The 25,753-nt window shown below is 40.1% G+C and overlaps 1 protein-coding gene across 2 annotated transcripts; it reads left to right on the top strand.

Annotated features, from left to right (window-relative positions):
- On the top strand, positions 1-23,816 carry LAPTM4A (lysosomal protein transmembrane 4 alpha). Of its 2 annotated transcripts, none has more exons than XR_004352855.1 (7): positions 1-283; positions 9,382-9,502; positions 12,508-12,584; positions 13,338-13,460; positions 16,389-16,484; positions 16,570-17,100; positions 18,386-18,999. XR_004352855.1 is itself a non-coding variant. In XM_032652932.1 (7 exons), the coding sequence occupies exons 1-7, from the start codon at positions 173-175 to the stop codon at positions 18,458-18,460; spliced, it is 702 nt and encodes a 233-aa protein (XP_032508823.1). In that variant the 5' UTR covers positions 3-172; the 3' UTR covers positions 18,461-23,816. The 2 variants fall into 2 exon arrangements, 1 of the variants encoding a protein (XP_032508823.1); XM_032652932.1 differs by having other exon boundaries at positions 3-283; positions 17,002-17,100; positions 18,386-23,816.
- The last annotated feature ends 1,937 nt before the right edge of the window (positions 23,817-25,753 follow it).

The raw sequence follows: 25,753 nt of genomic DNA, 5'->3' as shown, positions 1-25,753 counted from the left end.
GCGCTGGGTCTTCAGTGCGCAGGTGCGAAGAGTCTGGCTGGGGCCCGGGCCGGGGGCGGGCTAGAAAACGCGTCGTTTGATTTTGGACAGTGACGGAGTTATCTGGGTTCAACCGCTGGGCAGAAGGCGTTTGTCAGGGCCCCGGCCAAGAACGAGGCCCGCCAGATTCCCAATGGTGTCCATGACTTTCAAGCGGAGCCGCAGCGACCGGTTCTACAGCACCCGGTGCTGCGGCTGTTGCCATGTCCGCACCGGGACGATCATCCTGGGGACCTGGTACATGGTAAGGGCTGGCGAGGCGGGAGGGCACGGCGCTGCGGGGAATGCGGCAGGAGCGGGAAGTGGGGGGTGGTCCGAAAGGGAGGAGCCACTGGGAGGGGGTGGGGCGGGAAGGCGTGGGGGACCTTTTTAGGGGCCTTTAACTTTAAGGGGCAGACTTGTGTCCCGGAATCGGAGTGGTGGTAGTTGGGAATAGGGAGATGGTTTTTGGGTGAGGGTAAGAGGAGGAAAGCGGGACTGGGAAAAGCAGGGGGGCTTGGGGGGCGGGATGAGGGTGCTAGGTTTTGGTTTGGGGAGTTCTGGAAATGACCAGGTTTCGGGATCTTTTTGTGTGCTTCCGTGACCTGAAAGAACTCTCCCTTCCCCCAGTGCTTCCTGGAATTTTTTTTTTTTTTCCCAGCGAAACAATTAGGAATGCACCTTGATAGATGCAGCCTAGTTTTAACATTACTTCTTGCTTGAAGGGAAGGCGACATATCCATTTTTAACGCAGTTGTCTGTGGTTCCTGGACCTTATTTGTTACAGTGTGTTTGTGATGTTATAGTGTGTTTGTGATGTAGGCAGAAAGGCCTCTGTTGTGAGTCTGGAAGTACGCTTGGAGGTAATACCATTTGCCAGGATTTACATACACTCGATTTGCCTTTTCCTAATGCAGTAGATCCCCTCACTCCCCCATCCCGTGCTCATGAGACGCTTTTCATAAAAGACCTATTCCGGTTTTGAGAAATTTGTTGAGGGCTTACTCCGTTTTGGTCACATATGCTGGCATTCCCTGGGGGCCAAGATCTATGTAATTCTATGTCAGAACCAAGTTGACAGTGTTATTGATTGGTGGTTCACTAGTAATACCTTTGTGATTTCTTACCACCATCTCCAGTATCCATATACATTGAATCTAATTTGTGACTTGTAAATATGTGCTTCTGTTTAGGTAGTTTTAGGTTATGATGACTTTACAGAAGATGTGACAAAGTTCTCATATTCCCGACTCGGTCATGTTCGCTAATGACTTTGTGATTTTTTTAGTTTTTGTTTTTGGTTTGGGAGGTTGTGGCATTAGTGCTAACTGCAGTTTCTGATAACATCTGTGAACTGTGAAAAAGGAAAAGCTTTATCACAGGCATATCTTTTTGCCTTTCTCTGTTCTCATTTCTTCCCAACCCAGAGGTTTGATCGAAACCATCACCATTTGGCAAACACCAGATGAGAATCATCTTCAGTTAGGCAGATACAGTTTCATGCCCCACCCGCAGAGGACTATTGGAACTCTACTTTATTCCTAATTGCCATGTTGTTATTTACAGTCTTGCTTCATGAATGCACATTAAAAACAACAAAACTTGAATGTGTAGGCTTATTGGGTTGTTTCTAAGCTTATTTTAATACTTCCATTGTTTTTATATTCAGAAACATCATTGCTATAATTATATCACATTTCCCCACGAAGACCGCCCCCCCTTTGTATTTTAACTGATTTGTAAAACTGGACATTGATCAGATCAGGGCAACAGCAGCCTTGTATTTCTAACTTTTTATTTCTTCATTTTGCTTAGGGTCTGGGTCTTCAGTTTCTTTTGTTTGTCCTTAGCTCTGCCTTCCCTAAATGAACAATTCAAATCTTTAGGGTCCTCAGGCCTCTTAGTCAACCCTGCTTCCCTCATCCCTAGAAGATGACCTTCCCTCCTACTTAATTGAGAAAGAGCTCAGCAGCCTGGAACTCAACCTGCAAACTTACTCTTCCTGTTTCTTCTCATATCCTTCCCTCCATTCACAGAACAAAGGATTTCTAACTCCTCAAGAAGAAAATAAGCACCATCTCAGTTTCAACCATCCGAATGTAATTGGCTGTATTTCTTTCCAAGGCAGATGTTTTTTTGATGCTATGGGCTCAGCTCATAAAAATTAAGGGAATAGCAAGGAAAATTAGGAGTTATAAACCATGAAACTCAAAATGCAGAGAGAAGAACTTTAGTAAGGGCATTTATTCTCCCAAAATAGGGAACAGGGAGTTGTAAATCTGTTTCCCACTGGAAGGACTTGATGTGAAAACATTTTGCATAGCAGCATCCTTTTTGCGTGCTTTAGTTTTATAAAAAGATGCCGTAGCTGTTCTTTCTTTGCATGGATTTCTCTGGTTAGTAGAATATTTAAGCTGCTTACATCAGTTAATCTGTTTAAAGACATATATTGATTATCTACAGTGTAAATGGCTGTGGTGCACATACAAAAAGAGTAAATCACAGAGACGTGTTATTCGTCTTTTGTGTTCCTATTAGCTGCCACACAGAGGCTCTGAAGTGTTTCTTGTCTTGGCCATGGCATCTGCCATTAAGATACTGATGGTACTGCAAAGAACTTTGGAGCAAAGATACAAAAGTGAAACTTAACGGTACAGTGTCAAGGGAGAAGGAGAAGGTGATCAGTAATATCAGATTCAAATTACGTTAAGAACTGGAAAAGGCCATTGGTTTTGTGGATTACAGTATTGTAATTGTATTGGTGACTTTAAAAAGTGTGGCTTCAGCATCCTGGCAATACAAAGACACAATATCTGTCTAGTTGGGGAGACATGTAACATTCAGAAAGCAAGATCACCAAGACACAAAACGAAGAGGAGTTGTCTGAACAGTACATTTTTTTTGCCAGAAGCTTCTTTACTAAGAGAAATAATATGGGAGTGGGTGGGTGAACTGGAATGTCACTTCCCTCTCCAAGTACCTTGTCGGGATACTCTTCCTCTTCTGTTCCAGCTGGGAGAATATGATTCTCTTTAGATTGCCCTGTGCTGTTTGGAACCTAGGGGTTCAGTCTTCCCTCCTGCCGGGTGCAGACACTGTAGCAACGACTTTGTATCTGATATAGTGTCATTGCCTTCTAGAACTGCCTCTACTGGTCGCACGTTAGGCGATTGCACACCGGATAGTAAAGGATTAATTGTATGGTATTAAGTAGTGCAGTAGGACACAGAGAAGCCAGAGCCAGTTGAAAGAAGCATGCCTGGCTTAATACCTGGTTTAAGTAATATGAAATCTCAGAATGAGCTCCAGTTTAAACTCTGACGTTCATACATTGTTTTTTCTATCATTTATTGAAAAATTTGAAGCCATGTGATTTTAAACAACAGTTTCTTATGTGGTATAAGTTCAGATGCTTATTGAACGATTGAAAATGAGCTTAAAAGTCTGCTGCAGGGGTGTCCTCTTTCATGGTTAATGGTGTACTACAAGAAGACATTTTGAGCATTTGTTATAATTTTAGGTCTTGGAAAGATTTAATATATGGCTAATTTTTCATGAGTGTCTTCACCATAAACAGTCTAAAAGGTAGGTAGCTGAGGTAGAAGTGAAGACAGGCTCCCTCAAGCTGTGTTCCTTTCCAATCCTCACCCCCGACTCCTTTAAATAAGGATAGCTTGTGTATATTTCAAAGTTAGTATCTTTCCTCAAATACCTTTTTTTTTTTTTTGCCTCAGTGCCTTTGAATGTGCTCTCCAAAATGCTCTCCCCCAAGTCACTTTTTAAAAACTTTATTGAGAAAAATCTCAAATACACAAAAATAATGAAATAGTATAAAAACCTTTCATTTACTTATCATACAGCTTCAACCATTAACAACCATTTTGCCAATTCCAGTTATTTATTATTTTTTTAATTGGGGTATAGTTGTTTTACAATGTTGTGTTGGTTTCTACTGTACAGTGAAGTGGAGTCCCCTGTGCTATACAGCATGTTCTTATTAGTTATCTGTTTTATACACATTAGTGTATATATGTCAATCCCAATCTCCTGATTCATCCCACCCCCAACCCCCCACTTTCCCCCCTTGGTGTCCATATATTTGTTTTCTACACCTGTGTCTCCATTTCTGCCTTGTAGACTGGTTCATCTGTGCCATTTTTCTAGATTCCACATATGTGCGTTAATATATAATATTTGTTTTTCTCTTTCTGACTTACTTCACTCTGTATGACAGTCTCTAGGTCCATCCCTGTCTCCGCAAATGGCCCAATTTCAGTCCTTTTTATGGCTGATTAATACTCCATTGTATATATGTACCACATCTTCTTTATCCATTTGTCTGTCAGTGGGCGTTTAGGTTGCTTCCATGACCTGGCTATTGTAAATAGTGCTGCAATGAACATTGGGGTGCATGTGTCATTTTGAATTATAGTTTTCTCAGGGTATATGCCTAGTAGTGGGATTGCTGGGTCATATGGTAATTCTATTTTTAGTTTTTTGAGGAACCTCCATACTGTTCTCCATAGTGGCTGTACCAATTTACATTCCCACCAACAGTGCAAGAGGGTTCCCTTTTCTCCACACCCTCTCCAGCATTTATTGTTTGTAGATTTTCTGATGATTCCCATTCTAACCAATGTGAGGTGAAACCTCATTGTAGTTTTGATTGCATTTCTCTCGTAATTAGTGATGTTGAGCATCTTTTCATGTGTCTCTTGGCCATCTGTATGTTTTCTTTGGAGAAATGTCTGTTTAGGTCTTCTGCTCATTTTTGGATTGGGGTTTTTTTTTTTAATATTGAGCTGCATGAGCTGTTTATATATTTTGGAGATTAATCCTTTGTCTGTTGATTCGTTTGCAAATATTTTCTCCCATTCTGAGGGTTGTCTTTTCATCTTGTTTTTTTTTTTTTTGTGGTACGCGGGCTTCTCACTGTTGTGGCCTCTCCCGTTGCGGAGCACAGGCTCCGGACGCGCAGGCTCAGTGGCCATGGCTCACAGGCCCAGCCGCTCTGCGGCATGTGGGATCTTCCCGGACCGGGGCACGAACCCGCGTCCCCTGCAACGGCAGGCAGGCTCCCAACCACTGCGCCACCAGGGAAGCCCTCATCTTGTTTTTAGTTTCCTTTGCTCTGCAAAACCTTCTAAGTTTCATTAGGTCCCATTTGTTTGTTTTTATTTCCGTTACTCTAGGAGGTGGGTCAGAAAAGATCTTGCTGTGATTTATGTCAAAGAGTGTTCTTCCTACGTTTTCCTATACAGTTAGTTTTGTAATAGTTCAGTTGTTTTCTTGATGAAGCTTCCTTGACTCCCAGCCAGAGGGATCTGGTTTCCTCACTGTGTACCTGGAAAAGTTACTTACTTACTTGTAAGTACTTACTAAATAGTACTAATTACACATTAGTATGATTATCTTTTTAAAATTTTTTACCCCCTACAGCAATATGTCCTCCTTGAGGGAGGAAGACGGTATGCCATTCTCTATAAACTGTGTGTTTAATAGTAACTTATTAGAGCATTTGAAGTACTTATTAGACATTTATTAAATGAATTATCTCCTCCAAAAATAGTAGGAATAACTCATTTGTAACTGCACGTAATGGTAAACAACAACTGTATACATACATTTAACTATATATACATTGAACAACATTTTTAAAGATAGTCCATTTTGGTCTCTATCTGATGACGGCTCTCTGACTTGCTTGAGACCCCATCAGGTTGCCCTAAAACACTGTTCTAATTATAGTCTTCGCAGGTATTAGGTTGTGGCAAAGTACGCTGTGGGAAAACTAAAGAATAATGATTAAAAAATAAAACAGAAACAAGACCGGTTCTCAAGGGTCTTCTGGGATGGGTGTGGCGATGAAATGAGAAGCAAAGAGGAATTACTCTCCCCAGGCTGAGTGCTTCCAAGGATCTGATACTATTCCTTTGAAACAAGTGAAATCTAACACATCTGGTCTTCAGTTGCTGTATGTTTACTTATATAAAGTGTGCACTAGGCTTATAACACAAACCACATTGTTTATCTCACTGAATACAGTACTGCTCCTACATCGGTGTGTCCATTGCCCATGCTGTTGACATATTTGCTGCATTCTATATCCCTCCATATTACTAGGTTTAGAAGTTGACCATTATTTTAATTACATTTTTACGAATTTTCTTTCGTGAATGCAGTAAAAGGGAAAAATGAATCAGGAATAAATATTCTGGAATTGTTTGTATATAGTTGCTCTCTTCATAGAAATTTTATATTACAAAACTATTAAGTTTTATGTGTGTTTTGAAAAACGCTACATGGAACTTAGTAGAAATATCAACTGTAATCAAAAGTAAATAGGATAGGGCCTGCATATGAGCGCAGGATAGGTGCTCAGTGATGTATCTTTTAAGATCACAAGGATGGGTTTTCCAGATTAGTACTTTAAAATGTTAAGTTGGGGTGCTAATGAAATATAGTTAATTCAGTGAAGATTTGAAAAATTGAGAATTTAATGAAATAGTGCTGAATTTATTTTACCATTTCTTGGTCCTTTTGATTAGACCTATATTTATTTTGTTTAATATTCGGGGGTATGACTCACAGTGAAAAGAAATTTGAAGTGTCACTAATACTAGAAGATAGTAATGGGTGAGTCTGTGACTTACCCATGGAAGAGAAGGAAAGAGGTTTTTATAAATCCTACATGTGATACAAATATTTAAGAAGGGAAAATTAAACTCCTGAATATTTTTGTTGTGTCATTTCCTTCACTTAGTAATTGAGTTTGCATGTTTTTCTTGACATGAAAGTGTTTTTCTGTGCAGTGCAGAGCTTTTAAACTATGACCGTATTGTGCTTAGCATAGAGTTTGGTGAATTGATTTCTAACTCATTTCCATACACAGAATATACAGTGTTTTAGTAGATATATCTGATTGTTCAGTAATTAATTCACATGATTGTATTAACTCATACTCATACACCACATATACTGTCCAAAACCCATTGCAATAAAAATGGGCAAAAAAAAAAAAAAAAGCCTTCAACTGGAGAGTCACCTTGCAAATATGATTGTCCCTTGTAAGACCTTTCAAGCATTGAAGGATGAAATACCTTGCTTTTGAGCAGTGCAAGAAAAAAGGCACGTTACTGAACATATTTATTTAGAGGGTAAAGTATAAACATTTTATAGCCTTAAATAATGGCTTATTTTGGAAAGATCTCAAAACAAGGGTTGCTTAGGAACGGTTATAAGTAATCCTATAGTGGTAAGAAGGATGCCTTAAAAAGAACCAGATTTGTATCCTAGCTCTTCAGCTCAGTGAACTTAACACAGGTTATTTCACTTTGCTGAGCCTTAGTTTACCCATCTGCAAATGGGCGTAAGTAATATTTACTAAACAAGATTGTTGTGAGGAATAAGTGAAGTAATATAGATGAATTTACTTATTTATAGTATATAGTCAGAAATATCAGTTGATTCTGAATTAGGTATTGTGACATTGTTTATCTTATTTAAAGATAAAACTTGGGCTGCATGTCTTATAGAATGTGAAATGCCTTCAGCTGATAAGCTGTGTTACTCAGGGTGGACAGGAGAGAGCTACATAATAGAGATTGTTTAAAACACTGTTGGTAAAGCTCCCATATCCCTTGAAAGTGTCAAATGTTCACAAAGGGAAGGAAGACAGATTCTGTGAACTCTAGATAGGGAAGCCTACTCCAATCCTCAAATCATTAGTGTTGTTTTGATCACTTAAAGGAAGTGGTGCTTCCTGGGATAACTGTACAATTCACTAACAACTAGAGGCCTAGAGAATTTCCTTTTTGAATTGGAGTTACACCCTGGTAGACTAAGAAAATTCACCAGATACCGGTGATGGGATTTCAGCAAGATGTTTGACAAAGTCTCAAGATGTTTCTCTGGACTAGATAAAGACTTTTATTCAGAGGTTGCTGGCTGATGGGAAGAGAACAGCCTCTGTCTGGCGGCTTTGTCATCAGCCCTGTTCTTTTGCTTATGACTTAGTTGGAGATTCTCATTATATGATGATCATATTTTCAAATGCAGGCAGCTGAGAGTAAGTCTATCCGCAGGGTGTCAGAATCTAGATGGAGAAAATCTTGATAGGCAAGAATGTTAATAAGATGAAATTTGATTGCAAATATATATAAGCGCTTATGCTTGGGCCTCTGAATCCAACTCTACAGGTAGATATAGGTGGTAGCTTAGCAGGATCAAATGTGAAAAAGAACTGGGAGTTTTAGGGAGTCACTCATGTGACATTTAAAAGATTTATGCAGCCAGTGCCGTTTCAGGCTGCGTTAATTGAAATTTGTTAGCCTAGGATATGGGAACTGAGATCCCGATGTGTTGTGATCAGGCTGATCTTCTCTCATTTTAATAGTATGTTGAACAAACTGGAATGTGTGTATGGAGGGGAGCAAAGAGGAACTAGTGAGCTAGCTGGAAAATATGCTGGTTAGAAAACTGGTTTAAGTACCTGAGCGTTTATTCTAGAAAAGACAATATTTGGAGGCATATGTTGGCTGCCCTTATGTGTCAGAGGAGCACTTATTCAGAAGGGGTAGCAAATGATCTCAAACTGTAGAATTAAGACCAATAGGTGAAAGTTAAATGGCACAGTCAAAATCTTTTTAAGCATTTGAGTGTAGCTCAAGAGTTTGTAGTTACCTATCGCTGGACAGGAGATAACTGTGGAGGGGCTTTAGGCTTATCTGATGGATCATTACATACTTAGCCCATTGAAATTATATTTATCTGATAGATTAGCTTCTTCAAATCTGGAAATTCTGAGACTGGGATATGAATAAATATGTGATTCAAATGAACAATTTGTGAGGATCTCTCATTTTTCATTGTTGTGCCTTCTTATTCTATTATATTGACACAGGATCAGTCAAACATCTTTTCTCTGAAATGATTAAGTTTGTACTTTCACTTTATGAAATATTTACTTTAAAGTATTCTTTTTTTTTTTTTTTGCGTACGCGGGCCTCTCACTGTTGTGGCCTCTCCCATTGCGGAGCACAGGCTCCAGACGCGCAGGCTCAGCGGCCATGGCTCACGGGCCTAGCCACTCTGCGGCATGTGGGATCCTCCCGGACCGGGGCACGAACCCGTGTCCCCTGCATCGGCAGGCGGACTCTCAACCACTGCGTCACCAAGGAAGCCCCCGACTTTAAAGTATTCTTAAAATGGTATTGTGTATTTGGTCTCACAGGTAGTCCCCTTTTTGTGTCTCTGTTACTTCAGGGAAAACAGTGTTAAATAGGGGAAGACATCTAAAGATTGTGCTGAGGACTGCTCACTCCCTGGCTAGTAGTATAATTGATAAAATGTTATCTTTCACAGGTGGTCAACCTGTTGATGGCAATTTTGCTGACTGTGGAAGTAACACATCCAAACTCAATGCCTGCTGTCAACATTCAGTATGAAGTCATTGGCAATTACTATTCATCTGAGAGAATGGCTGGTATGTTTTTAGTTGAAAATATCTCCTGCTAATTACACACATACAGTTAACTTAGAGGAGGATTGATTAAATTATGTTTGTTATTATACTTGCCGAGGCACAAAATGTTTTTGTAGGTTTTTTTAAAAATTATAATTGAGAATTATAATTGAGCATTTGTAGCCAGAAAATGTAATAGGCTGCTAGAAGATTTTTGAGAAATGTGTATTGTATACATTGGGGTACTGTGGAGAGAGGAGGGGAGAAGGAATTACAAACAAGACTGAGCCTTTGAGGGTCAGCTGACAAAGTTGTAGTAGAGGATGGATTTGCTCATGGAGCAAAAATCTTACAGTAAAGTATAAAATGTGAATTATTTGGAATATTTGGTGGTATCTTTTGCCCAGGGTCTCAATTCTTAATATATTTTTATTGTTTAGATGAAGATTTGACATTGGCGTTAAAAATAGAGTACTCCTAGAACATTCATGGAATGAATGTTCATGGAAATTACCTTTTTAAACCTATTTATTCCCTGATAGCAGTATTTTTCATTATTTATCTTTCTCTAACATACAGGTTTAATTTTGTATTAAAATTATGGTAAACATTTAATATTTGAACAGAAAATTATGCTTCAGACTTTTTAGTGTGAACAATTTCTTCTTCAGAAAAATTTCATTTCAGAAAAATGTTCCCAGTTCACATGTGTGTTGTATTTATATTGTAGGATCTTTTTTAGATTAGCTTTTATCATAAAGTTCTGTACTTCTGTACAGTATGATCTTCTCTGATCCATTAATGAAGTTTTTTAAAAAAAAATTTGGTTATTAATTCAAATGATTCATTGTCCTCAGGGCTAACCTATTTTAAGGAGCCAAGTAGAGTTTTCTGGCCATCTGTTATACATTGTAGTATGATAACACTAACAGTTGTTCATACTGTGTTTTTTTTTTAATGAGTTTCCTGATTGTATTTCCAAATACAGTATAATCCTTTAATTTTATTGTCAAATGAATAGCAGAAATACCAAGAACATACAGAAACATACTTTCTGGCATTTGATTTTTTTCTTCTGAGTAATCTGTTTTTATTTAAAAGCCAGAATAGAACAATAAATAAAACTTTAGCTTCCAGTGACAGTTTTTTGGCATTTATAATATTTTACTTTAGGCTGTAAAATTTTACTGAACCTGCTAATGTCAGCGTTTTCCCTTGTCACGTGTGTTTCTCTTAAAATTGAGGTGTAGAAGAAGATTTATGGTTATTGAGAGTCTCGTAGGTCTGTACAGCTGACTCTTTTGTTAGAGCTGCAGGGAAGAAGTCACACATTCATTGCATGTTGTGTGAGTGTTGTCACTGCTATAGAGAAAATCAGATCTATTCATTATCATATGTTTGTTGATTATATTCTACCCAAGCCCTGTTATTGATCAAATATAAAAAAAAATACATAGTTCTTGGTCATACGGTAGTTGGTGTTTCTTTGGAAGGTAAGATTTTACTTTCCCACAAACCCAGTATTGCAAAGGTAAGTTAATTTCTAATCATTGGCCTGATAACTGATTTTTTAAAATGAGGTTTGTGATTAGTTATTTTTAATCAGCCAAATAGGATGTGACACTCAGTTTATAGGAAATACTTCTGCAGCATATGCAAGCTGTTTTTCAAATATGAATTTATCCTTATTTATACTCACTTTGGAGATGGGTGGACACTTGGGGCCTCCAAAGGAGGTGCTGAATGTAGTGGTGGCTGGGAACCTGAGGTTCTTCTCTGGCATCTAGCCTCTCCTATTTTGTTTGCCTTATTGATTCACACATACTGGAGTGTCCCTTGTTCCAGGCATGAAATGTGTTTCCCACCCACCACCCCATCTCTCCTGTTTTGCTTTTTGTTGCTCCAGCGAAAGACCTTGAACTTCACTTTAATTATTCCGATACTTTAAGAAGTCAAAATCAACTCCTCGTCTTGCAGTAACAGAGTTTTGAAAGCTGATTGTTTGAATGATAAATTTTGCTTTCAAGTTTGTTTATATTTGAATTCTTCCCTTTGAGTGCCACTTTGCGTGCTACAGCAGGGAGGTTCTTTAAGTCCTTAACGTTTAGCTATCCTGTGTCCTCTAGGAAAATTTAAAGAGGGCTGTTCTTACTTAGTTTAGTGCCAGATATTGATGCTGTGTGCATTGCCAAGTGACAAGATGATACATAACGTTTATCCAGTAGTGTGAACATTCAGCAGTTAGTCTAATCATTCAGCATTATTAGTGCCTTTCAGGTTCTTAACTGGCCAGAGTCAGAGAATCAGCTTTAGATTTGTGCTGAGAAGCTCATCAGGTCAAGTGTGGGTGCTCTTTTGGTTTGTTTTTGTTTTGTTTGAGATTACATGAGTGCTTTGTGAGAACATTTAGTGAACATGGATTAATGTAGAGAAAGGCAGCAATCTGAGGAAGGGTTGAGGAACAAAGAAGAAAATAGACCAGGATGTAGCAGACAAGCCATGGTTGAAGGGATGCGGAGCAGGGATTTCGGGTGTTGAAATGGGGGTGGGGGATTAAGGGAGAACCTTGAATTTCAGGCTGTGTATTTTATCTAAGGCAGTTGGGGGCATCTGTATAACTCTGTGTTTAATACATCTGTCTCTTAAGCAGATACCAGCCTTTTGCTCCAGTCAAACCCTGCTTATCTCACAAGACCCAACTTGTACCATTTCTTTCATATTTTTTCCCTGATTCTACAGGCAAAACTAATCGTTTCTGCTTCTGTTGTAGCACTTGCCACACTGAATTATAATTATCTATTTCACATCTTCAGAAGTTAGACTCTGAGCAGAGATCTGTCGCTGGCAGAGTACCTGCTTCATGTGCCATCCTAAATAAGTGGCAGTGAGTTGTGGCCGTTTAATAAATAAGAAAAAGGCACGGATTTCTCAAACTTCATTACTTAATAACATTATTTTGTCATAAAGAGTTTTATTCTTTTTGTTATATAAGTAGCTTAATTAGATTCTTGTTTTTGTTTTCTTAGATAATGCCTGTGTTCTTTTTGCCGTCTCTGTTCTTATGTTTATCATCAGTTCAATGCTGGTATACGGAGCAATTTCTGTAAGTATTCTATGATTTTAACTTTTTTTTGTTTTTTGCTGTTTATTTTTTTATTTTCTTTAAAAAATTTATTTTGTATTGTTTTTTACATCTTTATTGGAGTATAATTGCTTTACAATGTTGTGTTAGTTTCTGCTTTATAACAAAGTGAATCAGTTATATATATACATATGTTCCCATATCTCTTCCCTCTTGCGTCTCCCTCCCTCCCACCCTCCCTGTCCCACCCCTCTAGGGGTTCACACAGCACCAAGCTGATCTCCCTGTGCTGTGCGGCTTCTTCCCACTAGCTATCTATTTTACGTTTGGTAGTGTACATATGTCCATGCCACTCTCACGCTTTGTCACAGCTCACCCTTCCCCCTCCCCATAACCTCAAGTCCATTCTCTAGTAGGTCTGTGTCTTTATTCCTGTCTTACCCCTAGGTTTCTTCATGACATTATTTTTTTCTTAAATTCCATATATATGTTTTAGCATATGGTACTAGACTTTCTCTTTCTGACTTACTTCACTCTGTATGACAGACTCTAGGTCCATCCACCTCATTACAAATAGCTCAATTTCGTTTCTTTTTATGGCTGAGTAATATTCCATTGTATATATGTGCCACATCTTCTTTTTTTTTTTTTTTTTTTTACCATCTTTATTGGAGTATAATTGCTTTACAATGGTGTGTTCTGAGTTTTACTGAATGGTACCCAGTCGTTGAATATACGTGATGTGATGTTGTGGTTGCTGTTTCTTTCCTTCAGTATCAAGTGGGTTGGCTGATTCCGTTCTTCTGTTACCGGCTTTTTGACTTCGTTCTCAGCTGCCTGGTTGCTATCAGTTCTCTCACTTACTTGCCAAGAATCAAAGAATATCTGGATCAGTTAGTAAGTGTGTATGCTAATTAAACTTTTTTTTTTCATTCATTGAAATTCAGAGTCAGCTTTTGGGCACTATTTTTATTTTAACCTCCCCTGTTTCTTTTTTAAAATGTTTTAAAGCAATGATCATTACTACTCTTAATGACCATGTTGAAACCAAAAAGATGAAAATAGAATATCTTCTTGCCATACCACATGGATAATCCAATATTAAAAGTCCCTAAAGATGGATATCATAGAACTTCAGGAGTAGTTCATCTTTTGTTTTGGGTATATGAAAAATATAATAATTCGACTGTATTTAGCACTCATTGGAGTTGTAGCTTTCTGTCTTTGCAAGCATCTGTAGCAAATATTTGATGCCTTCTATAGCCTTCACTCTATTCTAGGCAAACTGTTAGTGAATGGTATAAATAGAACATAACTTCCTTCTCTTCGAGGAGCAAAGCATGTATTTGGGGAGTCAAGACATGAAGATCTCATTTGTGATAATAAGCTAGGGCTGTCCCATGACAGCAGTAAATGAGCATAAGTTAATGACATGGGATGGAGAGGCAGGGGACACTGTGGGCTGAAGTAAGGTCTGGATGGAGGTGTAGGATCCAGATGAATGGAAGTTTATTTAACAAATGCTGTCTTTTGGGGAATTTTCTTGAAACCCACTTCAGATAGTCCATTTTGCATACCACAAATTTATTATTCATTCATTCAAAAAACATTTGTTGATGGCTTCCTATGTGCAGGGCACTCTGCTCAGTCCTAGGGCTACATCAGTTAAAACTTACTTTCTAGTGAATTGGGAAGTTGACGATTATTGAATTAAAATTGTGATAAAAACGGTGAAGTAAAAGTGTCGGTTGCTTTGTGAGTGGGTATCACACAGATACCACACCTGGGGTGGGAAGTGAGCTTTGAATTGCACTCAAGAGTCTGAGTAGGACTTGAGATAGGAAAAGTACAGAAGAAAGTTCCAGGTAAAAGAGACACCTTGATGCAGGAAGGAACGTGGCATAGTCAGGGAACTCAGAGGTGACGTGGTGGCCCGGCAGACGTGGGTGGAGCAGCCTGTGATGGGGCTGGAGAGAGGTGGCCCGGGGCAGGGCCTGCTGGCCTGGTCAGCGGCTTCCTGAGCATAGTTTCTCCCTGATCACGTAGTCCTTGGCTGAAAATTTGCAAGGCTTCTGAATAAAATTTACAGCGTTCCCCCTGGAGCCGGTCCCATTGAGTTTTTGTCCTTTCTTATTTATAGATGAAGGCTTAAGAACAGTTTTGTTCCAAGGAGACACTTTGTAGCTAGGGTTTGGGGTTGGTGTGTGGATACTATTTTCTTCTGGTCCTTGGGATTTCTGTGTGCTTTTTTTATGAAAATGTAAAATTATTTGGGCCTTTGTGTTGATGTTTCCATTAAAAACAGTTAGAAGTTTTAAAGGATTAAATGAACTTTATAGAAGAACATCAAAAGGAATTTACTATTCCTTTGGCAGAACCCCAGTGGTTTCTCTGTTCTGTTATTCACTTGGTGTCCCAGACTGGAAGATGCTTTCTCTGTTGGCCAGCTTGTAAATCCTAAATTACTTTGTAATGCCTTTCTCCCCGAACCTAGCTCATTGCCTTGCACACAGTAAATGCTAAAGAAATATTTGAGTAAATGCAGCTGATCTGGGCTTCCCTGGTGGTGCAGTGGTTGAGAATCTGCCTGCCACTGCAGGGGACACAGGTTCGAGCCCTGGTCTGGGAAGATCCCACGTGCCGCGGAGCAACTAGGCCCGTGAGCCACAACTACTGAGCCTGCGCGTCTGGAGCCTGTGCTCCGCAACAAGAGAGGCCCGCGCACCGTGGTGAAGAGTGGCCCCCACTCGCCACAACTAGAGAAAGCCCTCGCACAGAAACGAAGACCCAACACAGCCAAAAATAAATAAATTAATTAAAAAAAATCCAGCTGATCTTTCTCAGCAGAACATTTTATGTGTCCAGTAAATAGTATAAGCTTGCCTGGCTTCATAACCAGGGACGTGCCTTCTTTTGGCCCCTTTCTGATGAGCATTGAGACTGACAATTGGCTTTTTTTTTTTTGGCCACACCATGAGGCTTGTGGGATCTTAGTTCTCCGACCAGGAATAGAACCCCGGCTACCGCAGTGGAAGCACGGAGTTCTAACCAGTGGACCACCAGGGAATTGCTGACACTTGGCTTTTAAAAAATCATTTTCCCCATGTAGGACTGAATGGCCCAAGAAACTTAGGTAAATCTCAGCACCTCCTGACTTAGTGACCCAGGGACAAATCTGGGGTCATGTACAGGAGATAGTGTGTTCCCAAAGGCCAGGAAGATGTAAAATGAGCTCAGTGTAGACTCTTAGGAGTATTCTGAGTGTTCAAACATATATTTTAAGTGATCAATAGCATGCATTAATGATGCTGAGGCTTAAAAAGCACTTTGAGTTAAATTCTGTTTATAAGTTTTTATTAGAATATCAGTTCTGATTTGGGTGCCTTTTGTTTTGTATTCTTAAGATGCTTTCTAGGTTATCACAAAATACAGGTGCCATGGCTGAATTATAAGTGTGTGTGTATATGTTTAATTAATAAACTTTAGTTGTAGAGCAGTTTTAGGTTCATAGAAAAATTGAACAGAAAGTACAGAGTTCCCATATACCCGCTCCTGCCCACCCAGCCTCCCTCACAGTCCGTATTCTGAGCCGCAGTGGATATTTGTTCCAGTTGATGCACCTGCACTGATGCATCATTATCACTCGAAGTCCGTGGTTTACATTAGAGGTCACTTTCGGTGTTGTGCATTCTGGGGATTTGGACAAGTGTACAATGACGTGTACTCACCATTGTGATATCATAACAGAATAGTTTCCCTGCTCTAAAAATCCTTTCTGCTCTGCCTATTCATCCCCCACCCCCACCCCCCTTTTTTTTTTTACAGCCTGATTTTCCCTATAAAGATGACCTCCTGGCTTTGGACTCCAGCTGCCTCCTGTTCATTGTTCTTGTATTCTTTGCCTTGTTCATCATTTTTAAGGTGAGTTGCTCACTAAATATTTGGGGGGCCATTTGGACTGTGACACTGTCCATCTAAACCTTCTTGTTGCTGTGTCTCCTTACAGTTCTCCTATTCTGATGTAGTGGTAGAGACAGCTTCCAGGGAACGTCCTCCCTCTTGTTTCCAGGCAGTGGTTGGAAGCGCCAGGATTCTTCCTAAGGAACATCATTGTGTTTTTGGATGTGGTTCATGATTTGGATTGAAAATCTGTTAAAATTCCCAAGGTTCAGAAATAGAATTTCTTCTGCAGCACAATGGTTGTCACACTTGAATTGGAATCCCAAACTCTGGTTTCTCTGTAGAACAGTGGTAATAAAACCTGTGACATTTAAGTGAGGGCTGGTAGGGAAAGCACCTGGCCTGTGCTGGGTCCAAGTGGATGCCGGTTTCCTTCTCTGTGGAGAAAAGTGGGGAGAGCATTATAAGTCACCTTCATTTTAGAGCAGGTGGTCTATTGAGTTTCGAGCATATGTAAATTTTGTTTATATTCTTTTAGGCTTATCTAATCAACTGTGTTTGGAACTGTTATAAATATATCAACAACAGAAACATGCCAGAGATTGCTGTGTACCCTGCCTTTGAAGCACCTCCACAGGTGAATGATCCTTTACAGTATTAAATCTTCACTAGCCTTTATCAGTTATTCCAAAGAGAAGACCCTGTATCTTGACTTTCTCTTCAATGCCATAACTATGGTTTAGGGATAATCCTAAACTTGTGGATAGCTTGTATCTACAAGTTTCAGCCTTTCCCACTTGGAATCCTGGGTACATGGGCTAGAGGCACCCTGCACTGCTCATCTCATTCTGTTTGGCCGATAGGTTTGATTCGTAATCGGTCTCCAAGTGTTACATTTTGAGGGGGAGATCAGACAGGGAACCGCAGTGTGGGCGAGCCAGGCTCTTGGCTTCTGGAACTTCTAAGGATAGGGTACCATCAGCTGAAGCTTGTGTTGCTTTCCGAAAACATCCATATGATCCAAAGGGAAGCTGATTTTCCTGTGGGGAGATGAATGCAGTGGATTCCATGAGTCTGTTGGGAGGCCTGCCTCTCAGGCCCTCTAGTTGCTGCTGTACTGTTTTCCCAGGTTTCCAGCATGTAGAGTATATGTGACACCTGTAGGGCCAGCCTGTCACATTGGAGTCACTTAGATTAAAAATGCCACTCTTCTACATAGATGTGCCCTTTACCTTAGAGCAGAAGGCACAAGTACCCCACAGATTCTGATGAAATAGAGCCTCATGATGGAGCGTTCCTTTAGCGTGGTTCAGCGGGACGCTTCACCAAGATCCTAAGTTCCTGAGGTGCACTTGGCACTGCTGCTTTATCAGTCACAGTGGAGCGAGGGGAGGGTGGCGGCACATACCGCCTGTCAAGGTGTCCTGGTGGCCTCAGGGTCAGTTCAGAAGCAAAATTTTTTCTGCCCTCCCTCCTTCCATCATCCATCTCTAGTGATCTTGGATCAGACATCTCACCTGCGTGTAAAAGCTCCAGGTTATTAGTCATCTCTACTCTCAGGAGCTATAATTGACCCTTGGACAACATGGGTTTGAACTGTGAGGGTCCACTAATATGTAGATGTTTTTCAGTAGTAAATACTACAATACTGTACAGTCTGCGTTGAATCCTCAGATGTGATACAGAGGGCCATCTATAAGTTATATGTGGATTTTCAACTGTGCAGAGTGTCGGCGCCCCTAATGCCCACATCGCTCAAGGGTCAGGTGTACCCAAGGGTGAAGTGTACTTAGCTAATGGTTTCTTCAGCTCTTCCGTAGGTTTATCTACCCCTATTAAAGGTATTAATTCTGAAAGCTGAATTATTCAGGTAGAATTTTAAAGGAGAATTAAGTCTAATATAATTTTTTGTCTCTCTTCAGTATGTTTTGCCAACCTATGAAATGGCAGTGAAGATGCCTGAGAAGGAACCACCACCTCCTTATATACCTGCCTGAAGAAATTCTGCCTTTGTCAATAAACCCTATACCAGCTTTTTGTCTTGTTTATTTTACAAAATGCTGCAACACAGGGCTCTTCAAACTTGTTGGATATAAAGTACATTTTCCTTTGTTTAAACACTAACAGGCCTTTTGGATAGTTATTAAAAGTCAGATTTTGTTGTTGTTAAGTGTATTACATTTTAATAGTTTTTGAAGACAGTCTAGGTTAAGCAAGAGCAAAGTGCCATTGTTTGCCTTTGATTGGGGGGTGGGTGGGAAGCGGGCATTCTCTACGCATATTCTTTTCTAACTGCACTTTCTTTATATAATAGTTCGCATTTTGGTTATTTGCTGCCCTGGATACTTCCAGGAAGAATGAATGAAATATTCAGGGTGAGCGAGTTCGGTATAAGATCTGAGATTTTCAGCTCTGAAAACAGGAAAAATATACAACATTTTAACTTGACTGTGGAAGATGATGGTTGCATGTTTCTAATTTTGTATGTGTTTCCATCTTTGTGATAAGAGGCTTTAATAAATCTCTGAAATATTTATTGTTTTTTTTTTAAATCTGTTATCCTTTTTTGATAGGTGAAACCCAACATTTTCTATTACAATAAACTCAGACTGCCAGGGTTTTTTAGTACTTTGAGAATAGCCATAGCCAAGCTTGGTGGACCCAACTGGGCACTGTTCCTGTCCCTGGAGTGGATATGTGGACCATCACAGCTTCTGATCACTACTTCATTCGAAGCAGGTTTGTCTTCTGGGAAAGGACACAGGCCTTACACTTTTTAACTGGAGAACAGTCATAATATATTAATCCCAATTATTTCCACCAAGGAAGGGGAAAATGTTGTTATTGTTAAGGGATCATTTTCCATCAGAGGGAAATCTGTTGTCACATAACAGTTAAATATCCTAGTAAATATACCCAAACTGTTTGCCTTTAAAAGTTAATTTTTTTCCTTCTGCTAGTGCTAGAGAAAAACTAGGTTACTTAGTATATTTGATTCTGAAATTCAGATAGAGGTAGCACTGAAAGATAAATGCTTAGCCCTGTTTTTTAAAATAAGCAGCTTCACCATGAGTAGCTCATACATTTCACCATTCTGACTCATAAGTTTGATACTCTCTTCGCATTCCCACAAAAATGTCTCATGAGATGCTGATGCCCTCCTAAATCACAAAATTCTGTTATCCTTTCTAACTTCATTTTTTTGTAATCATTCAGTGTTACCAACTACCTAACCTTCAAAGTCACTCTTCTCTTGGCCTTCAAAATATTGTATGGAGGTTTGCCTATCTTTTTAATTACTCAGTTTCTTTCTCTAGCTTTCTTCACCCACATCTACACTTGTCCATGCCACTCTGTATTGTGGTTTTGGCTATGTTGCTTCACTTTCTCAACTTTTACTTAACACTGTGTAGCTGCAAAAGCTCTGTAAAGTTCCAGGTGTTTCCGAGATCTGTCAACTCAAGGGTCCCATGTTCCCAAAATTGAGCTCACCAGGATATACATTCTCTCTGGCATCCTCTATTGGGTTCAATACCCAATTCTCACTTCTATTTAATCTTGAGCAAAAGTTTAATGCAATTCAATAAGTTTTGAGCATGTACTTTGTTCCAGGTGCAAGAAATGTAGGGATGGGCAAAATGTAAAAAAAAAAAAAAAATCCCTGGTCTTATTTTAGTGGGGAGAGGCAGATGATTTAAAATAACCTGTATAGTAAATTAGTGATAGATCTATGGAGAAAAAAAAAAGAAACAAGGAAAGTTGGTGGGGGGGGAGAGTGCAGTTTTAAATGGTGTCAGGAAAGGCCACACTTTGAAGGTGACATGTGAGTAAGACCTGGAGAATGAGGAAGGAGGAATATTCCAGGCCAAGGGACGTGCAGGAGCACGCCAGGTATGTTCAAAAAGTAGCTTGGTGAGTGGAGAGGGAGGAGAGTGGGGAATGATGGGAGACAGTGCAGAGAGGTTTTGAATTGGCCATTGTAGGTCATTATGATGACTGTCTTTATTTATTTTTGTGTTGGGTCTTCGTTGCTGTGTGCTGGCTTTCTCTAGTTTCTGCGAGCGGGGGCTACCCTTCGTTGGCGGTGCGTGGGCTTCTCATCGTGGTGGCTTCTTGTCGCAGAGCACGGGCTCTAGGTGCGCAGGCTCAGTAGTTGTGGCTCGCGGGCTCTAGAGCGCAGGCTCAGGAGCTGTGATGCACGGGTTTAGTTGCTCCGCGGCATGTGGGATCTTCCCGGACCAGGGATGGAACCCGTGTCCCCTGCATTGGCAGGTGGATTTTTAACCACTGCGGCACCAGGGAAGTCCCTGATGACTGTCTTTTAGTGGACGGTAAGCTACGGGTTTCAAACAGATGAGAGTCCTGAAATGAATTATACAGCTTCTTGGAGTCTCTCATCTGGAAAAGGACTCATAATTCACAGAGTTGTAAATAAATGCTGTAATTCATGTACCTACCCTAGTACAGTGCCTAGTACATAACCGAAAATCAGTAGCTGCTGTAAGACTGTATAGGGAGTTGCTGAGAAATCACATGATGGATTCAGATAAAGTTGGTTTTAAACCCCAGTTTTGCCACTGATTTACCATGTAAGTGTGGCCAAGTTACTTAACTTCTGTGAGCTTTAATTCGTACAATAACTTCCTAAGATGGAGCCGGCGTGTACAGTGTTTAGCACAAGGGCAGACTTGTAGTAAGTACTCAGAAGAATACATTTTTATATACTGAAATATTTTAAAAATACTACTTAAAAGAAGATTTTACTAAGTGGTAAATTCTGTACATTGGTCATTCTCTCCTCTGATCATTTGACAAATGGACTTTCTGTGAATTGGCTTTGGAGAATGATTTAGTGAATTGGGCTGCTTCCTTTCCTCTCCAGCACCTACCTCCATTATAGCTCATGTTATATTGTATCTGTGTCCCTGTTAGTGGACAACTTGGAAAGAAGGGCCTCTTTTTTTTCCATCCACAGCATTTAGTTCAATGACCTATGCAAACCGGGGGCGTGGGGTCGGGAGTAGTAAATGTTTACTGAATGTAACAATTAGTCGCCACAAAATTTTCACTGCTAATAGATTATTTTCAGTATAAGTTGGGTTATCTAAATGTGGAGTACAGCACACCTACATTTAAAGGGTCTTACAATATGAAACCAAGAGACTTTCCATTGTTAAACTATACATTTTGTTCCTTCTGTTTGATGGTGTACTAATCGCTCTGTTTTCCAGGCTAATTTGTTCAGTCATTGTGGAACTTAGTTTGTTCTAAGTCTGTTTGTTCCAGTGTTCCTTGTAGGCAAATGCTATGTGTGCCATTTTCAGGTCTCCTTTTCCTTTCACAGAAGGCATATGTTATAAATAAGCTCAAGAGTTGACTGAAAGAAAAAGTTGTGCCTTTGCTTTTCTGAGGTTGCTTTGTTTTTCTAGAAAAGTCATGACTTCAAGTATGAGAAAATAAGAGCAAGGTGAATGTTGTCAAATAACATGAAATTCGGGCACATGAGGGAGGCAGAATGGTGCTGGTGGAATGAGCACAAGACCTGGAGACAGAAGATTGAAATTCAATTCCTAATTTCACCAAGATATTATTCCCTCATCTTGGGAAATTTCACTGGGGTCTGAGCTTCAGTTTCTTCATCTGTAAAATCCAGAAGATGCAAATTCCTGGCCTACAGACTTCTTGGAGTTGTTTTTAGGATCAAGTGAGGGAGCAGACGTGGGAGGGTTGGCAGCTATAAAGCCCTATGCAAATATTATCATGAGGGGGTGTGTGAGCAAGAATGGCTAGAGGAAGGTCTGAAAAGGAAGAAGAAAAGTATTTGACCTGGAAACCAGAAAAAGAGTAACTGTTTTCTGGTCTGTTGGAAAGGAGCTTTGTATCTGTCATCATTCAGTTAGGTAGCTGAAAATCTGGACAAGGCATCAGGAAACCTGATTTATATTCCTGGCCCTCCCATCAGTTGAATGATATTAGTAAATAACTCTGCAAACAAGTGGCTGCCAAGATTCCTTCTTCCTCTGACCTTCTGTGACTCTTATTTTTGGTTAAACAGTTAATTATCTTTTAAAGAGAAAAATAATTTAAAAACCTAGGGCTTCCCTGGTGGCGCAGTGGTTAAGAATCCACCTGCCAATGCAGGGGACACGGGCTCGAGCCCTGGTCTGGGAAGATCCCACATGCCGTGGAGCAACTAAGCCCATGCGCCACAACTACTGAGCCTGTGCTCTAGATCCCATGAGCCACAATTACTGAAGCCCGCGCACCTAGAGCCCGAGCTCCGCAACGGGAGAGGCCACCGCAATGAGAGGCCCGCGCACCGCAACGAGGAGTGGCTCCTGCTCACCGTAACTGGAGAGAGCCACACGCATCAGTGAAGACCCAATGTAGCCAATAATAAATAAATAAATTTATAAAAACCTACATTTAGCTACCATTTCTGGTGCTTTCATTCCTTTTGGAGATCCACATTTCCATCTGTTAACATTCTTCAGCCAGAGGACGGTTTTTTGGGGGTTTTTTGAATTTTTGAATTTTATTTTTTTTACAGCAGGTTCTTATTAGTCATCCATTTTATACATATCAGTGTATACATGTCAATCCCAATCTCCCAATTCATCACATCACCACCACCACCGCCACTTCCCCCCTTGGTGTCCATGTTTGTTCTCTACATCTGTGTCAATTTCTGCCCTGCACACTGGTTCATCTGTACCATTTTTCTAGGTTCTACATATATGCGTTAATATACGATATTTGTTTTTCTGACTTACTTCACTCTGTATGACAGTCTCTAGATCCATCCACGTCTCTACAAATGACCCAATTTCATTCCTTTTTATGGCTGAGTAATATTCCATTGTATATATGTGCCACATCTTCTTTATCCATTCATCTGTCAATGGGCATTTAGGTTGCTTCCGTGACCTGGCTATTGTAAATAGTGCTGCAATGAACATTGGGGTGCATGTGTCTTTTTGAATTATGGTTTTCTCTGGGTACATGCCCAGTAGTGGGATTACTGGGTCATATGGTAATTCTAATATAGTGTTTTAAGGCAGAGGACGTGTTTTAACATTTTTTTGCAGTGTGGTTCTGCTGTTACTGGATTCTTTTGGCTTTTGCATGTCTGAAAATGTCTTTAATTTACCTTTGTTTTCAAAAGATATTTCCCCAGGATATGGTATTCTAGGTTGTCAGGTTTTTTTTCATCAGTACTTTAAAGATGTTGCTGCACTGTTTTTCTGCACACATTGTTTACATTGAGAAATTTGCTGTCTTGCTTAATTTCGTTCTTCTGTATGGAAATTCTTTTTGTTTTTTTTCTTCCAAGTGATTAAAAGTTTTTCTCTATCACTGGTTTCGAGCAGTTTTTTATGATGTTCCTTGATTGTACATTTTGATTTGTACAGTTTTTACATTATGTACATTTTTATGTTCTGTGTTTGTGTGTTTCTTGTGGCTGGGGTTCATTGACCTCGGATCTGTGGATTTATAGGTTTCATCAGGTTTGGAAATGTTTTCAGCCATTATTTCTTCAAATATATCTTCTTGTCTTCCCCTTCCTCTCCTTTGGGGCTCATGTCTGGCTGGAAAGATAAGAATATACTTCCTACAATTAGATGATTAGAAATAAGCCTTGAGAATTGGACAGATCTGAACAGGTGAAGATGTGGGTAGAAGACTTGGTAACTTTATTTATTTATTAAAATTTTTTGGCCGAGCTAAACAGCTTGTGGGATCTTAGCTCCTTGACCAGGGATTGAACCCAGGCCTTCGGCAGTGAAAGCATGGAGTCCTAACCACTGGACCGCCAGGGAATTCCCATTGGTAAGTTATTTAATATAAAGGCCTCGAGAGAGGAAAGAGGACACCGACTTCATGCCTGTGTGGCTGAGAGAATACTGGTACCACTGGCAGAAATGAGAATAAAGGAGAGGGAGTTCATTAAAGAGGAAGAGGTTGAGTTCACCCTTGGAAATGCTTGAGCTTGGAGTGCTTTTGTGACCTGTGAATAGAGAGTACAACCGGCAGGGTTATTAATGGAGGTCTACTGTCCAGGAGCAGGATTGGGACAAGAGACCCAGATTTTGTAATTACCAGCAGAGGAGTGGTAGCTGAAACCACATCAGATGAAATTCCTGACAGAGATGGTACACAAAGAACCAAAGAAGCCCTGGTCATTCAGACTTTCCACTTCCAGCAATTTATTCTAGGGAAGGAACAGTAATTCACAACAATTCATAAAAGGAGATTCATTGAAGCACTGTTTATAATTTAAAAACAAGTAGAAACTAAATGTTCCACAATGGAGAATTGGTTAAATAAATGGAATATACGATGGAATACAGTATAGCCATTAAAAATGTTGTCTTAGAAGAATAATTGTAATGGAACATTGTTTGCAATGCATTAAGTACAGAAAGCAAGTTACAAGACCACAATATACAGTATGATCTCATTTTAAATAAAATAGATGAATATATAAGCAGAGAAAAAGAGATAATATCCCATAGTGTATCTTTGGGGTGGTAGTGTCATGGATATTTTTTTTCTTATTTTTGCTTACCTACATTTCCTAGATTCTATACAGTGTTATATAACTTTTACAACAAGGAAAAACACCTATTATAATTTTTTAAAAGTACCTAGAAAAAAGCCTGTGGATTTCCAGACCGTATAGAGTGTGGAAGGCAGAAAAGGAAGTGGCGAAGGAAATAGACACTTGGTACAGAATCGGGGTCATACCCCAGCCCGGCAGGAAGGGGCTGAAACTGGAGCATCAGCCAAAGTGGAACTGTCTGAACTCTCCCAAGGGGCCTTTGCATTTGGTGATCCAATCATCAGTGACTGCTCTTGAGAAGTGTGGAGAGAAGGAGGAGAGAGGGCAGTCACTCCCTGGTCCAAGATGTCTCATGACCACAGAGCTGGTCCCTCGGCAAGGCCCCTTTGGTGTGGGAACGCGGTCCCACCATGCACCCTCCATGCTGGGTGGCTATTTTCTTGCCCCTGCCCCTGCAGTGGGTCTCCGTCCAGGCTTGTTGCCAAGATCTTTAGAACCACCATGTTGCAGACTCCCTCTGTGGCAGTTGCCTCCAGAGGTTGTTAAATGCAGATTCCTGGCTGATTCCCAAACCATCTGAATCAGAATATCTGGGGTGGGGACCCAGGACTCTGCCTTTAAAAGTCTCCCGAGTGATTCTTATGCATGGGTTAGGTTGTGTGTTCAACAGGCCTACTTCTCTAGGTTTCCAGCAGAGTCAGAGATGACTGAACCTGAGAATTTCTCT

This window comes from Phocoena sinus, chromosome 13 (genome assembly GCF_008692025.1).
Source record: "Phocoena sinus isolate mPhoSin1 chromosome 13, mPhoSin1.pri, whole genome shotgun sequence".
Taxonomy (NCBI): domain Eukaryota; kingdom Metazoa; phylum Chordata; class Mammalia; order Artiodactyla; family Phocoenidae; genus Phocoena; species Phocoena sinus.
This window is presented reverse-complemented; position numbering and strand designations above follow the sequence as displayed.

Coding starts and splice junctions, on each gene's coding strand:
- LAPTM4A (XM_032652932.1), top strand. CDS start 173: ATGGTGTCCATGACTTTCAAGCGGAGCCGCAGCGACCGGTTCTACAGC. Junction 9,503..12,507: donor TTCATCTGAGAGAATGGCTG/GTATGTTTTTAG, acceptor TTGTTTTCTTAG/ATAATGCCTGTGTTCTTTTT. Junction 13,461..16,388: donor AAGAATATCTGGATCAGTTA/GTAAGTGTGTAT, acceptor TTTTTTTTACAG/CCTGATTTTCCCTATAAAGA.